Here is an 18166-nt window from a genome sequence, read left to right as displayed (position 1 = left end):
GTGGCCAAGGCTGGTTCTGTAGGGAATTTGGGGCTGGGCGTAGGGGGAGTACAGGAGAACAACTGCCCCCACCATTCGCTCTTAATGTCCTGGGGAATTTAATTTTTAACCAAGTCAACTTGTGTTTCTTGGAGCTATAAAAGGGACTGTATTTAAAAATTTTAATCACAACTTCTGCCTACAGAAATTATCTGTTGTATTATCCCTAGCAGACAAGAAACTACCTTTATTTCTGTGTTTTTCACTTTTTAAATTTCGTGTGTGGGAATGCTTCTGTTAACTCTTGTTTCCACAGCCACTACTATTTCTCCATTTCTTTTCTCAAGTCACATATAAGTAAGCATTTCTGGAATTATCATACTGCAAACTACATTCTCCCCGAAATATTGAAACACCTCAGGGAAACTTCCTGCATTCTCTTAAAGGTTTTCACTTGCTTGCTTGTTTGTTTGTATACCTGCTTATGTGTCTATTTTATGTAAGAAGCTTAATATTGGGAATTTTTTTCTGTTATGAGTTGAAATGTCCTAGAGGATTAAACACAAACACACATGATCAAAGCCAAATAAGAAAATGCTTCTGTACAGTCATAATGATGAGAACAACATGCAAGTGGGGGAAACTCCTGTTTGAAAATTTCTAGAACAGGAATTTGGTCTAGCAAACATGAAAGCAGTACCTCCTAAATCCTGCACCAGCCCCCACTCCCAGTATGCTTGCTACAGTGATATTCATCTCCCACAACATGATGATTGCTTCTTTGGACAATATCAAACCCTTCTTCAGAAGCCTTATTTTGTAAACACTTGCTTTAGAAGTAATGGTCAATTGGCCAGGTGTGGTGGCTAATGCCTGTAATCCCAGCGCTTTGGGAGGCTGAGGCAGGCAAATCAATTAAGGCCAGGAGTTCGAGACCAGCCTGCCCAACATGGTGAAACCCTGTCTGTGCTAAAATTATGAAAATTAGCTGGGTGCAGTGGCATGCTCCTGCAATCCCAGTTACTGAGGCTGAGGCAGGAGAATTGCTTGAACCTGGGAGATGGAGGTTGCAGTGAGCTGAAATCGTGCCACTGCACTCCAGCCTGGACAGCAGAGTGAGACTCCATCTCAAAATAATAATAATAATAATAATAATAATAATAATAATGCTCAATAGAAATTTTAACTTTCTTTTAAATTATTGAAAGAATATTTTCTTATAGATGTTATAAGTCATCTCTTTATAGGAGCTATTACTATAATTAGCTAGTTTATTATAATGTCACAAACTTTGATAAGTTTTATGGGATTTATGTCACAAGTGTTGATAAGTTTTATGATAGGATTGCTTAGAAAATGGTATCAATTTAGGATTTAGAAGCTTGAGAAAACAAAGGATATGATTTAGAACTTCAGTAAGTGAATGGCTTTTGTACATTTTTTATTTTAGGGCTACAAACAATATTTATACATTCATATCTAAATTTACCCTGAAAGCTGAAAAACATTTATTAATAAGGGAAAGGCTTATAAAGTTAATGATATATCTTTTTTTCCTAAATGTCATGCTTTAGAACACATCATTTGACTTACATTAGAACTGATTTCATGTATTAAAGAATGGCATTGAAACAGGATTCTGTTTCATTTTAAGTCTTTTTTGCTCTGTAATCCTTTACAAACTATCTCTTGAAAAGATTTATTATTTATATTTTCTCTCTGCATGGAGTGTTATGTTCATGCATGTTTCTGTAAGTGTTGATAATGGTGAGTTCATTTTCATCCTTGGGCACGTGGATTACATTTGACATAATTGGCTATGTTTCATGAATGCCCCCATAGTTCTTGGCCCTCCAAAGATGATGAGGGGCTCTAGAATAATGGGTGGTTGGGAGTGCTGAGGTTTTCCCTTCTGGAATGTGATGCAATTGAAGAGAAAGAACAGTTGTGACTGTGTGGACACACACATGAAAACAGTCACCCAGCATACTAGATACCTGATAAACTGCAGCTGGGAGTTCTAAATAACATGGAAGCTTTGGCACTGGCACCTGGCTTCCCATTTCCCATTTCTCTAATGAGACATCCTAAGGATATAAGAATAGGGAAAACCTTACACCAACGCTACAAACTAGAAAGAGCATCGTCATTATCATAATGATAACTGTGATTTGTTGCATGCTTCCATTTGTTTAGGTACCCAGCCAAGTGCCTTACATGCATTATTTCTTTTCTTCATAACAACAACAAAATTCTGGTTTAGGTACATTACTGCCTTCATGTAACTGATGAAGGCTCAAGGGGAGTCAGTCAAATAACCAACCCAAGTATGCATAACTTTGAAGCGACAGATTCTATATCCAAATCCAGTTTGACCTCTGAGCCCATCCCTTTACTGTTGCACTAGCTGTATCCTGAAAAATAAAGGAATGCCTGCTAGATTTAATGTCTGTATGACCAGGCTGAAGGATAAATGAGAACTGACTCTTCCTGAAACCCTGTGATGCTCTGGAAAAGAGCTAGCCAGTGTCTACCCTCTTGTATTTGGAGAGGCCAAGGCAGAAAGTGGGATAGGTAGGAGTTGCTGATTGAAATCCCTTCTGTGACTGTGAAGGAGACGTACCAGAAAGCAGCATTGCAACAGTGCATGACTCAGACAGAAGCAACAACCAGAGAGCTGGTCATTCCCTTATACTCTGCAAGGACAGATGATGAGAGACTTTTCCTTGTACCTAGTAAGGAGACACAGCCAAAGAGACTGCATATCCTTAACACAGATGGGGGATAAAACCTGTCTAGGAGCCCATTTTTCTTGAAGGGCCTGCCATTGGCCTTTACTCTCTCTCACTCAAATGAAAGGAGCAATGAAATGTACATTTGTACCAGTCTACCCACCGACTCCTGGTATTAAAGAAGCATTTTAATGGCAACCAGCTGGGCAGTAAATATATTCAGGAAGATTCTACCTGCATGCCCTGCTTATGGATAAACACCAGATCTGAGTTAACTCCTACTGGTCCAAGGATGGAGTAAACAAGAAAAAAAGAAAACATAAGGCCCATGAAAGATCTTGCAGGATAGAACAAGGAAGATAACGTGACATTTAAAATGCAAAGGAACAACTTACATTTGACAAAATTATTACAAGAAACAAATTTTAGAGTGTCATTTTTAGATACCATCTGTCTTGTGTCTTACAATTTGAAGAAACCTAGGCGTTGAAGTGAAGGAAGCCAGATTGTGAAGGGTGGACTAGCTGTGAAGCTAGGGAAGAGAAAGCATTGAATGGGACATAGATCTTGGAGGCAGATTGCTGGGAGTGAGTCCAGGCTCCAAATTTCTAGCCATGCAGCTGTGGGCAAGTCCCTTGCCCTTTCTTGGTGCTGCAGTTTTCTTATTTTTAAAATGAGCATCACATTACCTACATAGTATGATTGTTATGAGAACTTAAAGTATATCAGCAGAATTAAAGCATGTATTGGAAATAGCAGAAAAAATCAACACTGTTAAAAAATTGAATCAGTAACAAACTTAAGAAGATCTCCTGGAACCCAGTGGAAAGGATTAAAGTGATAAAGTAGAAATGAAGATTCATGTATGTGCAAGATACAGAATGGAGATCCACCAGGAGAAAAATTGATGTTCCTCAAAGAGACCAGAACAAGTGGAATGAATTCTACCACCAAGATTTCACATAATTTTTAGATTAAAAGGGCTATATGCCCAGAATATACCAGCTGATGCCAAGAATAATCTTAAAATATTATGTATTTTAAGGTAAGAAAAAGAATTGGCTTAATAAGGTAAAAAAAACCAGAAAGTTTACTGAAAAGGAGAAAAATCTACCTGACCTCAGGCTTGCTCTTGCACACTCTTGAATTCAGGAGATGTTGAAATTAATATCTACTGTTGTGAGGGTTACCGCCTAAGCATGTTTTTACCAGACCAAGGCAGTGTTTACATAAGAAGAAAGTAGAAATCATCCTCAAAGTGGAAAGAATATAAAATATTTCCACCTAATAGCTGCTTGAAAAAAAAAAAAAAGACCTGAAAGATTCCTTAGTTGGAAATAAGCATAAAGAAATTAGGTGAGCCTGGGCAACATGGTGAAACCCTTTCTCTACAAAAAATACAAAAATTAGCCAGTAGTGGTGCTGTGTGCCTGTGGTCCCAGCTACTCTGGAGACTGAGCAGGGAGGATCACTTGAACCCAGGAGGTCAAGGCTGCAGTGAGCCATGATTGCACTCCAGCCTGGGTGACAGAGCAAGACCCTGTCTCCAAAAACAAACGAAAAGTGTCCAAGAAGAGCAAGAAATCAGTTACTAGTTCTTATCCTTGGCTGGGGCATCAAAGGACTTAAGAGAATCAAGTGGACTTTCCATTAAGTGTTGACCTGACTCTGAACGTTTGTGGAGTTATGCAGGTGATTCTTATGCGTGGTTAGGATTGAGACCTGCTTTAGCAATTTTATTCAAGATAAAATAAATACAAAGAAAATTAGGCAAGTGAGGATATTACCAAATATATAAAAATATTTCTTTTATTTTCAAATTTATGCAAATTTATTTGAAAACATAAACCTTTCTAAGCTATTAAAGCAAATTTTAATATATTAAACAATTTAACCACAAGACTTAATTTTATGAAAAAGTCTTTTAAATGTATCTCTAATTTACATATAATTCCAATCAAAATTATAATTGCTTATTTTTCGAAGCAGATGAAATCTAAATTGCATCTAGAAGAATAAGCTGGTTGCATAGCAAATTTTAAGAAATGAACATTGTGAGAGAGTCTTGTCCTACTGGTTGGTAGCATTTACTAATATAAATTAAAACATTTACATTGGTGAATTATGAATAGAAAGACAAAGGAAACAATAGAAGATTCAATAACAGGCCCAGTGTTAAAGAGATAATACAGTTTATAATGATAAAAGGGACAATTTATCACAAAGACATAAGTGTTTATGTGGCTGATAACAGAGCCTCAATATACATGAAGCAAACATTGACAATTAAAAACAAATAGACAATTTCATAATCATAGTAGCTTTTAATACCTCTCTCAGTAATTAACTGAACAGCTAGAAAACTCAGTAAAAACATAGAAAACATAAACACCCTCAGCCACTTTGATGAATTGACATTTCTAGAGTATTAGATCCAACAATGCAGAAAACACACTCTGGTCAAGTGCATGTGGTGCATTTACTGAGGTAGACCATATGCTGGGCCATAAAACAAGTCTTAATTTAAATAATATGTATTCAGTGACCTCAATAGACTTAAATGAGAAATCAGTCGCAGTTAGCTATTTTGGAAAATTCCAAGTATCTGTGGATTTAAAAAAATATATATCATGTGTCCAAGACAAAACCAAAAGGGATTTAGACAGTAATTTGAACTGAATGGCAGCAAACATACATGTCAAAGCATTTGAGGTGCAGCTAAAACAGTGCTTAGAGGAAAATTTAGAGCTCTGAAGGTTTATATTGAAAAGGAGAAAGATGTAAAATCAATGACCTATGGTTCTACTTTATGAAATGACAAAAAAGGCAGGAAAGTAAACACAAAGTAGAAGGGAAAAACTTTTTGTTAAAAGAAGCAGTCAATGAAATGCAAAATAGACATACAATAGGAAAAAAAATAATAAAGAGTTGATTCATTGAAAAGATCAACAAAATTAAAATACTCCTAGCTAGAATGAACAAGAAAAAAAGAATGCAAATCACCAATATTAAGAATGGAAAAAGGGATTAGCATTATAGATTCTACAGACATTAAAAGGATATTCAGTAAATACTATGAATACTTTTGACAACTTAGATAAATAGGCAAATTTCTTGAAAAAATACCACTTATAAAACTAATACAGGAAGGAATAAAAAATCCAAATAGACTAGATTCTATTTTAAAAATTGAGTTCACTATCAAAAACTTTTCCCAAAAGGAAATTTCAGGCCTAGATGGTTTCCCTGGTAAATGGGTGAACTCATTTTATGAGGTCAGAGTATCGTAATCCCAAAACTGCAAAGGTATTAAAAAAAAGAAAAAATTACAGAGTAATACTCATAACTATAGATGTAAAAAATCCTAAACAGGCCAGGCGCGGTGGCTCACGCCTGTAATCCCAGCACTTTGGGAGGCCGAGGTGGGTGGATCACAAGGTCAGGAGATCGAGACCATCCTGGCTAACACAGTGAAACCCCATCTCTACTAAAAACACACAAAAAATTAGCTGGGCCTGGTGGCCGGCGCCTGTAGTCCCAGCTACTCAGGAGGCTGAGTCAGGAGAATGGCGTGAACCTGGGAGGCAGAGCTTGCAGTGAGCCGAGATTGCACCACTGCACTCCAGCCTGGGCGACAGAGAGAGACTTCGTCTCAAAAAAAAAAAAAAAAAAAAAAAAAATCCTAAACAGAATATTAGCAAATTGAATTTCAAACAATATACCATAATCAGAGTTTAATATTCAAACATCAAACAAAATTCAGTGTATTAACAATATAAAGGATAAAAACCACATATTCTCATTAATAGATGCAGAAAAATATTTGAAAAATTTCAACAGCAAACCAGGAATAGTAAAGAACTTCAAACTGATAAAGGGTGCAGCTATTAAAAAACAAAAAACAAAAAAAGAAAACTGAAAAACAACAACAACAAAAAAACCACACAGCCAACATAATTGAGGGATTCAATTTAGACAGGAATAAGAAAAGCACTTAGCACTTTTACAGCACTTTTGTTCAAGGTAGTGCTGGAAATCCTAGCCATTGCAAGATGGGAATAAAATAAAAAGCATAAAGAAGTAAAACTGTCACTTCTACGGATATTGCTTATGTAAAAATTCTACATAATCTTCAAAAACAACTACTGAAACCAAAAAAGGAATTTATAAAATGTGTAGAATTAAGAAGTTTGTATTGAAAAATCAGTTATAGTCCTACATACTATTAGAAAAATATTTAGAAAGTGAAATTTAAATAATTTCTTTGCAGTAGCATAAAAAATATAATACTTAAGAATAAACCTAACAAAATATATTCAAAACAAAGCTTTTATGCTGAAGACAAAATGAAAATTGCTTAGAGAATATAAAATGACTTACCAAACTCAATTAAAATTTCAGGAGACTTTTAAAAATCTTACAAACTGATTCTAAAATTTATGTGGAAAAACAGAGATCTTGGAATAACAAAAGCAATTAAAAAAAAGAATTTTAAGGACTTAACCTGCCTGATTTCAGCACTTATTATAAAGCAACGAAACATGCATATACCTCATGGAATAGAATAAAGAATCCAGAAATAGAGTCACATATGTGGTCAGTTGATTTTCAACAAAGGCATCAGAGATATTCAATGGGGAAAGGCTAGTCTTTTCAGCAGATGATTGAAAAATTGAATCTATATGTGGAAAAATGGAACATCAACCCTTTTTTTTCTAACACCATACACAAATATTGCCTCAAAGTGGATCATGAACTTCAAAGCTAAATATATGCAACTTCCAGGAGAAAATCTTTAGACTTCAAATTAGACAAAGGTTTCTTGCTATTAAATAGAAGATAAAAAGCATGAAACTTTAAAAAGTGGTTAAATTGGATTTCATCAAAATTAAAAACGTAATCTCTGGAAGTAAAGATCTAGCTAATGGTAATATTTCAGTGCCCAGGGCAGAAATAGTGGGTTGGTTGCTCTGTGCTCCAGTTATTGATAGGTGGTGGCTGTCTGGAGTCTTAATAAGACAGTTGGACGTTGTTCTGGATTCAGCTTTATGTGCGCTGATAATTTAATAGTATCTACCCTGGGCAAGAGAGTGGAACAGTGCAGCACTTGTGTACCATTCTTGACCTAGTTAGGGAATAAAGGTGATGTTATTTTCTACAAATGAGCATGGGCTCCCACATTAGAGCATGAGCACTAATGAATGTGTGCAAGGTGGTAAGTGGCATACAAGGTCAAAAGAAAATGGTGGGAGATTTTGGAAAGGAGAGAGATTACTTCCGGCTCTGACTTCTGTGCAACCAAGCCTTTCATGAATTCTGCTAGTATGGTCTACACTTTGAGAGAAAATTGGTGGTTTATTGAAGTATGCCTTCCAGATTTTAGCTTTGGGAACAAAATAAAGTCTTGGTATGATTCACAATATGCATTATGTATATTCCTGGCATGATAATTTCCACACCTCCAGATTATGATGTCTATGAGCAGGTAGGACATAGTAGGTGGCAGAAAGGTTGGGGGATGAAGGTGGGAGGTGAGAGGGAAGAGGAAAAGCTTACCTCTTCTCTGATATTCTCAGCATTGCACAGAAAATCATTTGACGCCATAACATTCTCCTTCACTTCTGTGGCTCAAGTATATCTTCACACACAGATGCAGTGTCTGAGATGCAGACACTGAAATGAACCCTTCAGTTCTTTTGTCATTTAAGTCATAATTCTAGAAGTTATTTTTCATTCCTGGCCAGTGAATTTCTAAGGCTTTCTGATCATTGAAGGGCATTGGGCAGTAATTATCCTTCTCCAGATGACTGTGTAACTTTTATATTGCTATTCCACTCTGCAGTCACCCAGCCATTCCGTGTGTGTGTGTGTGTGTGTGTGTGTGTGTGTGTGTGTGTTTGTGTGTGTGTGTGTGTGAGAGAGAGAGAGAGAGAGAGAAGGAGAAAAGAGAAAGAGTAATGTGAATGTGTAAACTCATTCCTCTGCTATTCAACCCCTCTTAGAGCGAGAATGAGTTCTGAGGACCATGGCTTATCTCTGGCTTCCCATTGCCTTTTATTTACAAATAGGATTTTCCCCCTTCCTTCTTAAAAGAGCTTTTAATTTTAGTGTTATTTAATGTTGGTCTACTTGAACTCCTTTACACTAAGACAGAGAGTTACAGCTGGATAGATAAATTTTTATGTTGACTGTTTGGAAAAATCTCTATGTATTTTCTATCCTTTTTGATTTTGAGTCATAGAATTTCAGGGTTTGAGAGGGATACAACAGTTTAGAAGCCAAGGACCTTCCTGACTTTTGAGACTCCTGAGTTACATTTCTATCACGTGTTTTTTCAGCCTGTGTTTGAAACACAGATGGAGACAGAGATTTTGTTCCAATCAAATGCAGCTCGTTGTATCTGTGGAAAAGCTTTGACCCTTAAAAATTCTTTATTATATTAGCCATAATTTTATTCCTTGGGAATCATGTAAATAAATCATCAAACACCTCTTTAAACATAAAATGCTTTCAGATATTGAAAGAGCACCATCTGGAAGGCTTTTCCTCTTTCAAGCATCCCTAGTTCTTTCTGCTCTTCCTCTTCAGTCTTGTTTTCAGATCCTTTTGCTGTTGGTTGTTCTTTGAATACTTCAGCCAAAAGTGAGTCCAGAAGTCCAGTTCTGACACCTGTTCTCTACTGAATAATGAAGTCTGGGGTTGAGTTGCTGATTTGGAGGAGGGGCAGTGTCCATTTCATGGCTTGGTGGTTCAATATCTTGTTAATTGACACCCCTAAGTGTTTTTCATGCTTGCTTCTGTGTTTGTACTCAAGAACTGACTCACATTTCTTCCTGAAAAAGTCCATCTTGTCAGAGTGGACTCAACATTTTGCCATCCGCTGTGGCTTTTTGTATCATTGGCACCCAAGATAGTGACAGCTGTGTTGAGCGGGTTAGAGCTGAGTACAGAATTCCTTAGCAGTCTTTTTACAGTTAGATCTATATTAATGCTGGTTTTTGGTTATTTTTTGTTATTCTTAGGTAACCAGTGGTTTGTGAAAGCATATCTGGAAACCATCTTTCTTGTTGGATTTATAATTAAATAATATATTCTGTGCAGAATCTTGAAAAACTGTTTAAGTCTGATTAGATCATGTTAGTATATGGTCAGTAATAATGGAAGTACAAATACAGCATATAGAAAACTAACTTTTGAGAACATTGTCATATTTTTGTCTTTCTTTTAAACCTAATTTCTTTGTTCTGATTTAAAAAGTGTTGTAAACAGTAATTATTTTTGAAGCCTTTTCTAGTGTTCCAAAATACTCTAGTCATAATTATCTTTCCATGCTTAAAAATGTAGGCTTTAGAGTAAGACTTGCCTGGGTTGAGTATCAGCTGCTGTTAAAGTGACCTTAGGCAAGCAAGTTAATTTTTGTAAGCCTCAGTCTGCTTATCTATAAAATGTGAATTAAAATAATGGCTATCTCCTGGGCTTATTTTTAGGACAAAATGCATAAAAAGCACCTAGCAATAAATAATGTCAATAAAAGTTTTTTTTGTTAGTATTATTTTTTAAATTGTTACAGAATCATTCTGGCTTTTCATAAAATGAAAAGCTTATAAGCTTGTCAGTATGTTTTGAAATTGGTAGTGTTTTATAATGTTTTAATTATGACTCACAGTGCAAGTTCTAGTTTCTGTTTCTCAGAGGATTACATGCTATAGGAAAGGTTGGATATTTTAAGTACACTTTCTTTTATTTTCACTAATGTCCAAACTAGTTCAATTGATTATATCAAATAAGGAAAGCCAAAGTAGGAACCTCATGTATGTGAAACCCTCTGGTAATAATGGTCATCTTTCAACTTCCTGTTTATGACATTCTCAACAAGATTTTCTAAAACTTCACATTCTGATGAAATTATATATATATATATATATATATTTTTTTTTTTTTTTTTTTTTTTGAGATGGAGTCTTGCTCTGTCACCCAGGCTGGAGTGCAGTGGCACAATCGCGGCTCACTGCAAGCTCCGCCTTCCTGGTTTATGCCATTCTCCTGCCTCAGCCTCTCGAGTAGCTGGGACTACAGGCACCCACCACCACACCCGGCTAATATTTTGTATTTTTAGTAGAGATGGGGTTTCACCATGTTAGCCAGGATGGTCTGGATCTCCTGACCTCGTGATGTGCCCATCTCGACCTCCCAAAGTGCTGGGATTACAGGTGTGAGCCACCACACCCAGCCGAAATTATATTTTTATACGTCAGTGTGGATAGGTTTAAGAGTTCCTTTAAGAGTCTGTTTTTATTATTACAACTAGTTTATGTCTTCATAATGACTCATTTCCCTAAAGTGCGTTTCATTCTCAAGTAATTCTGATGCATAAACCAAGTCATTCTCTACATATTCAGCTCTTCCTTTTTTTAGGGTCAGGCCTCCTCAAACCCAGCGTAATAAACATTTCAAGTCATTTTTTGTTACATGGTCTCCTTACCTATTAAAACATGTCTATGTTGTTGATCTGCCTTTATTAAACATAATGTAATACATTAAAAATTAAAAATAAGCACTCTTGCAAAGTAAGATTTTAAGAGCAGTAAACTTTTTACAAGAACCTTAGAAGGAATACACATTTTGTTTGTTGAAAAGCAGGTAAACTGAAGAGATTTCAAGTGGCTTGGACATATGTTTCATTACAGATGTTTCCTTGAATCCAAATTAGGCTAAACTCTGAACCTTTTGACATGAGCACAAGAAGAAGAGGTGGCAGTGAGGGTTGGCAGTTCATGGGAAGATACGTGGGTGAAGGAGGGGAAGCATCCCAAGCAACACAAAGGCCTGGGGCAAAAGAGTGCTGAAAGGCTTTGAGCAGAGAAATGACTGATAAGGTTTCCATTTTAGAAAGACTACTCCAACAACTGTGTGGTGTACAGAGTGCCTCCATGCTGCACAGTTCAGGGGGTGCAAAGAACAATGATCATTACAAAGCACGGTGAACCATAGAAAGCCAACTGATATACCCTGTAGCTCTCCTGGAGCTGCTTTCACCTGGCTTTAGGTTGGAGAGCTGATGAATCCTTCCTGGGATCCCAGCTTTCTGCCTTAGGCAGTGGGTGAACTGATCCTTAGCTATCATTTTCTCTAGAATTAGTCCTGCATAGAGGAGTCTGACATTGGCCTAACTTCCTCTCCAGGTTCCTGGGAAGATTGCCCCCCTGGGAAGGAGACTTCCCTCCAACAAGGAAATGTGGTCTGAGCTCTTTCTTCAAGGATACATCTGCTATTTTCTTAAGTCTGTTAGATGCTACCTTTATTCAGTCAACAAGTATGCATTATGCACCTGTTTTTTGCCCTGTAGTGGGTTGGATGTGTCAGTTAAATACAAGTACCCCAACTTAAAAGGAACTCAAGGCAAAATGCTTAGGAGAAGATATAGGCCAGTGAGCCCCAGAGTCCCTTAATCACAGATGATAAACTGGATGTCCTGCTGTCCAAACCAGGCCTGCCAGTTGTATTTTGTTTCACTGGCAGTGTCATGATTTTTTAAAAAAACGTGAATGCCTTTTGTTAGAACATATCATCTCTAGTTCCTCAAAAATCTGCCATTTCACACTGATTAATAGCATGCCAAATATACACACTGATGTTGGCTACCTGGCCCCTGCATACATTTGTGGGAGTCAGCACTGCCCAGCATCCTAATAGTGGGGAGCCTGTTGTTGGATCTTAAAATTTCCAAGTCACCGAAAGTTCCTGGTTAGATAATTGGATCTACTATATTTTCTATTCCTTCATCTGGGAAAACTCATCCACTGGGGGTAGGATATATTTATATAGAAAAGTAACTTTCTATTTCTCTCTGGTAATAATTTTAAAAATACGTTATATTATTCCAACATTAAATATATCAAAATATTTTTTAAAATTAGTTATTAGTGGGTGATTTGTCATATTCTGTGTTGTGAGTGTACTGCATTCATATTATAGCATCTTGTCTTCATGTCCTATTCTTATTTAATCTATGAGTTTTCACCATGGAATCAAAATGGGCAACTGCATTCTAATTTATAAGCTTGATAGAAAACTGTAGACCGAAAAGCACATTTTAATTGTTAGAATTACGTATTTCTAGAAATCCTTGCTATAAGACAAGAATATCAAAAGTACATGTTGAATATATGTAATATACACAAATAAATGCACATGTGGTCATAGAACAACATTATTACCTGGCATCTCTGAAAATAATAAATATGAGTTTAGGAGTCAGTTTAATGTTAATGAAGAACACGTGGTCTTTGACATTCATTTTTGCCTGGTTTTCATGCTTTTAGGGACTTAAAAATGAAAGAATGAGATCAGGTTTTTTGTCTAAACTCAAGGTGTCTTAAGCAACAAATAATATGCTTCATTTCTCTTATTTTGACAACTAAAGATATCAGCAACACAGTTGCATAGCTAGTTAGCAACAAATACAAAGCCACTGTTTTTACCCTTAAAGGAATCTAATGTACATATTTTATACTTCGTAAAGGCTAAATGTCAGTCCATATTTGTGAAGCAAATAAATTGGTGGTTTTAGGCTGTCACGGAGGCTCAATCCTGTAATCCCAGTACTTTGTGAGGCTGAGGCAGGAGGATTGCTTGAGCTTAGGAGTTCAAGATCAGCCTGAGCAACATAGTGAGACTTCATCTCTACCAAAAATTTAAAAATTAGCTGGGCGTAGTGGCACATGCCTATAATCTCAGCTACTCGGGAAGCTGAGGTGTGGGAAGATCACTAAAGCCTGAGAGTTCAAAGCTACAGTGAGCCGTGATCACGCCACTGCACTCCAGCCTGGGTGGCAGAGCAAGACCCTATCTCAAAATAAATGAATAGGCAGTTTTATGTTTATGAACCTGTACATGTATTGTTATACAACATTTTCAGCAGAAAAAAATTCGTCTGCATTTAACAATGTCACAATGTGACTCAGTTAAAACTAGTAATTTTAAAATAAAAAAACAACAAAAATACACATGTAAAAAACTATTTCACACCAGTAAGAAAAAAAAAAAAAGGAATTAAATGCTTTTTGACCATAAAATCTGCTGGGTAAAACTGGAACTAGGTCTGTGATACATGCATTTACCTCTCATATTATACAAAAAATTAATTTTAATTTTTAACCCACTTATCAAAAAGTTTACTCAGACTTAATAACCTGTGTGTTAAGAAATTGCTTGATTAGTGTTACAAGTACTGTACATCATAAAATATGTTGTGTGGGTGAGTAGACACCAGGTAATTACAATGAGTTGTTAAAATGTCAGTTTCAGCAGATAACTCATCATAATAAATATCAGATACCAAAGTGAGGAACAAGATGCAAATTATTGTAAGAAATATTTAAAAGCTAGTGTTGACTTTTAAACCTTTCATCCACATTGAAGGTATAAAATAATGTAGTTTTTGGAGATTAAAGAAAGATTTCTATCAGAGAGCATTTCTCTGCAGAGAATTGTGCTATGAGTCCTGCCTCATCCAGTTGCTTCTCCCTTCATCTGAAGAGAAAAGGGGTTCAGAGAGACTTTTGAATGACAATAGGTTTTTCCTGCAGATCTTGGTGGGCTCAGTGGAGGTGGGGCTGAACAAGCAGTCATTCTGCAGACGTGAAGGAGAGATAGACGGCAGAGATCTTCTTGTAGAGACTCCCAGCTTTTGTTTAGATAAAGATCCATGAGTGTTTCCTGTAGACCATGTTGGGCCATGGTCTTGAAATGGTAGGAATGAGATTGATTCAGGTCCTGTTCAATAGGGAAGTCTGGAGAGAACATGGGACCTCAGTTGTCAAAAGGTGGATTCCAAATGCTAATGAGAGTATGCAGGGCTTGGCTTCATGGGTGTGCAACCTGTACAGTCGCAAAGGCCATGCATTTAGAAGGGCCCCTTGTCTGGTTAAATGCTGTGCTGTTGCCATATTGAAATGCTTAATAATTTTGAACAAAAAGCCCATGTCTTCATTTTGCAGTGGGTCCTGCAGATTATGTAGTTTGTCCTACATTTATGGCCTACATTGAAGAAACTGTAGATGAAGGGGTCCCAGCAGTGCAAAAGGGGGTGTTCCTCTAAGAAATCACCGGGCACTTCATGGGAAAAGAATAGACTTTAAATATTCTTCACACCGGGTTGGTAAAGCTAGCTGACCACCTGAACCAGTCCGGTACGACATTCCTGCTCCCTTCACCTCTCCTGTATCATCTACCTCCAGTCCTTTCCAACCCAGAGGTGACTAAAACAGCTTAGAAAGAGGAGGAGAAGGTTTTGGGAAAAGGAGAGAGGTTTTCATATATACCTCTTTGCCGAGTGGTAAATGTTAGCCTGCAGCAGATGCTAGCTGATGAAGGAAGCTGCCGTACCACCGAATGAAGATGGACATTCTAATAATCAAAGAGGCTATTTTGACTCAAAGTGACTGTAGGTCTTTTATTAAATTAAAACGATTAGAAAAAAACATAGAATTATCCAAGTGTTCATCCAAGGGTGGGAGAAGAACTGCTACACTGAATAAATATTAAGAAAAATGTGAAGGGCAAAATGAAATTGCTTTTGAAATTGCATCTCTCAAGTGATACTTATTCAGTGTATTGATTACATGATTGAATTTAAAGAATCTAGAAACACCAAGTGCTTTTAGCTCGTAAACCTTTTCTTTTAAGTTTAAAGTGGTCTTCTGAAAGCTAGCTTAAATTTAATTGTGAAACTGGACTTTTTGTAAATTTTATTTATTAATCTAAGTTGATGATAAGGAAAGAAATGTTAGATTTTTCCCATTTGTCATTAGATTTGTGTTTATCTAGTTGTTGGCTTGCTGATAGTGGCCTAAAATGGAAAAGTGTAGTTTTCCAATTCAGTTCCCTTTAAAGTATGGAACTGTATGGATTAATAATATTTCTTCAGAAAACATGTTTAATGTTTTGGACAAATAAGCTTGATTTATTATAACTTAATTTTTATACTGGCAGTGACATGGATTTTTTTCATTCTAGTGGCTATTCCAAAATGACCTGAATTAGGAAAATGTTGCTAGCTTTTAATACATTTCTACTGCTATTTTCCATTTTTATGCAATGACTTTGTAGGCTAATTATAGAAAATTGCATTTGGTCCTCATTACGTGGGTGTGAAATTAACTTTGTCGCTGATGGACTGACATTTAGAGTATAATTAAGTTGCATACTTTCCTGGGATTCTGTGAACTATATTTTAATGCCCTTCAGTGAGAAAGAGATAGATGCCTTTTAAAGTTTTTTGAAGGCTGTTGTAGTTGGTCAAATTTTACAAACTACGAATATTGTGATTTATTTTTACATTAAAAATTTTAATATTTTTAATTAAAATTTTTACATTAAAAATTTTAATTTAAAATTTCACAAAGAATTTTCTTCTTATCAGACATCCATGTGATTTCCTTCTGGCTATAAAAAACCTATAGGGGATTTTTTTGTATGCGTGATTTAACCTGATATTATTTTAAATGTAAGTTCTATCGATATAGAGATAATTTTATTTTTGAACTTTAGCTAAAAATTATTTTGTCAATATTTCTGATTTTACATTAAATTAGAAAAGACTAGGTGGGGCATGGTGGCTCCCAGCACTTTGGGAGGCCAAGGCTGGGGGATTACTTGAGCCCAGGAGTTTGAGACCAGCCTGGACAACAAAGTGAGATCCCATCTTAATTAAAAAATCAAAAAAATTAGCTGGGTGTGGTGGCATGCACCTATAGTTCCAGCTATAAGACAGGCTGAGGCAGGAGGATTGCGTGAGCCCAGGAGGTTGAGGCTGCAGTGAGCTGTGATTGTGCCACTGCATTCCAGCCTGGATGACAGAGCAAGACCCTGTTGGGCAGGGCGGAGGGGTGGGGGTGTAAAAAAAGACTGCTGCTTAAATTCTGATCCTTGAGGAGTAGGGCACCATAGGAAATAACTATATTTGCGTCATTTGCAATGTAAAATACAGTATTCTTAAAGGAAGAAAATTTGAAAGCAGATGGAATGGCATTCCAGGCTAGTGGAGACTGGAGGTCACATTTGCCTGTCACTCACCACTGACATCATAAGCCATTACTCACAGCAGTTGGGAATACCATTTGGAAGTGTAATCACAAAACCTTCTTATAAATATCTTTCTGTATATTTTCATTTCTTTCTTCAATACATTTCTCTAATTTTGTTCCAGGCTCGCAGGAAGGAGGTATTTATCCAGGAACGGTATGGGAGATTTAATCTAAATGACCCGTTCCTGGCACTCCAGAGAGACTATGAAGCAGGTGCTGGTGACAAAGAGAAGAAGCCAGTTTGTACCAACCCCCTCTCCATCCTTGAAGCAGTCATGGCCCACTGCAAGAAAATGCAAGAAAGGATGTCCGCACAGCTGGCTGCTGCTGAGAGCAGACAAAAGAAGGTATTGAGACGTTCAAATGGTCATTTTCCCCACAACATGGTGTCGAATGAGGATATCATCTCCAAAGTTGTTTGTTCTTAAGTATTATATTTTCAGACAGGATTGCAATAAGTACTTAGAAGTGCAAGAGGCTGACAGATTCTTTAAGCCAATGTAACCTAGTGTTTAAAATGTAACTCAAAATAACACTAAACCATAAAGGAAGTATAACAGAAAAATTATGTTTCTGATAATGGTTACTTTGATACTTTCTTTAAAATCTCTCTCTATATATATGTTTTTGGACTTCCTAGTGCCTTCTAGAAAACATGCTTAGCTGCTAGGTAGGTTAATCCAGTGATGCAACCAGGACTCTTTGATCATATAGTAACATCCCAACTTACTGTATCCAGCTTCTGTCTAAAATAGTTATTTGCAATTGGAAATTATTTTATTATTTCTTATTTTTGGCGGGGGGAAATGAAAATAACATGAAGAAAATGGAATGCACGTTTGCGTGGTATGTCCAGTCTCACAATGTGTCATCTTAAAGTCCTGGTTAGTGTCAGACTCACCTCTGGGGTGTGATAGCTGTGTCAGCTGCAGACCTCAAGCCTCCTGCTCACATGTGTTTCATTTAAACCAACCTCCTCCTCCTCTCCCCCTCCCCCACCATCACACACATATTCCTTTCACTTGAGTATCTGCTTCAAAGAGTACAAAGTTCAATGAAAACTTGTGGTGATAATAAGGAAATAAGTAAATAGAAATTTAAATGTTGCCCTTCTAATATGCTGCCAAGACTATCGATGCCTTTTATTAGAAAAGAGAGTGAGAAAGCTAGAAGCTCATGCTGTGTGGTTTGATTAAAATTAAAACTAATATGTTCTCTCCACCATTATTATTAAAGCATAAATTAAAATGTTTCTTTCATTTGGCCTTTTCAGAGAACTTCTAATATCTCATATGTAACACCTAGTTGATGGTTAACCTGAATGCACTATACTTATAAATATTTATGATACATATTGTCATTTCATGT

General features: G+C 36.6%; 1 protein-coding gene across 9 annotated transcripts in view; it reads left to right on the top strand.

Annotated features, from left to right (window-relative positions):
- Window positions 1-18166, top strand: part of CTTNBP2 (cortactin binding protein 2) — a 162309-nt gene that overhangs the window by 45658 nt on the left and 98485 nt on the right. For all 9 annotated transcript variants that reach the window (XR_681584.4, XM_009454062.4, XM_519331.7 and 6 more), the window contains exon 3: window positions 16921-17145. Coding sequence is in view for 7 of the 9 variants with exons in the window: in XM_009454062.4 (XP_009452337.3) it covers window positions 16921-17145 (225 nt within the window). In the remaining 2 variants the exon portion in view is untranslated. The remainder of the gene's footprint in view (window positions 1-16920; window positions 17146-18166) is intronic.

Source organism: Pan troglodytes, chromosome 6 (genome assembly GCF_028858775.2).
Source record: "Pan troglodytes isolate AG18354 chromosome 6, NHGRI_mPanTro3-v2.0_pri, whole genome shotgun sequence".
In the NCBI taxonomy this organism is placed as follows: Eukaryota; Metazoa; Chordata; class Mammalia; order Primates; family Hominidae; genus Pan; species Pan troglodytes.
This window is presented reverse-complemented; position numbering and strand designations above follow the sequence as displayed.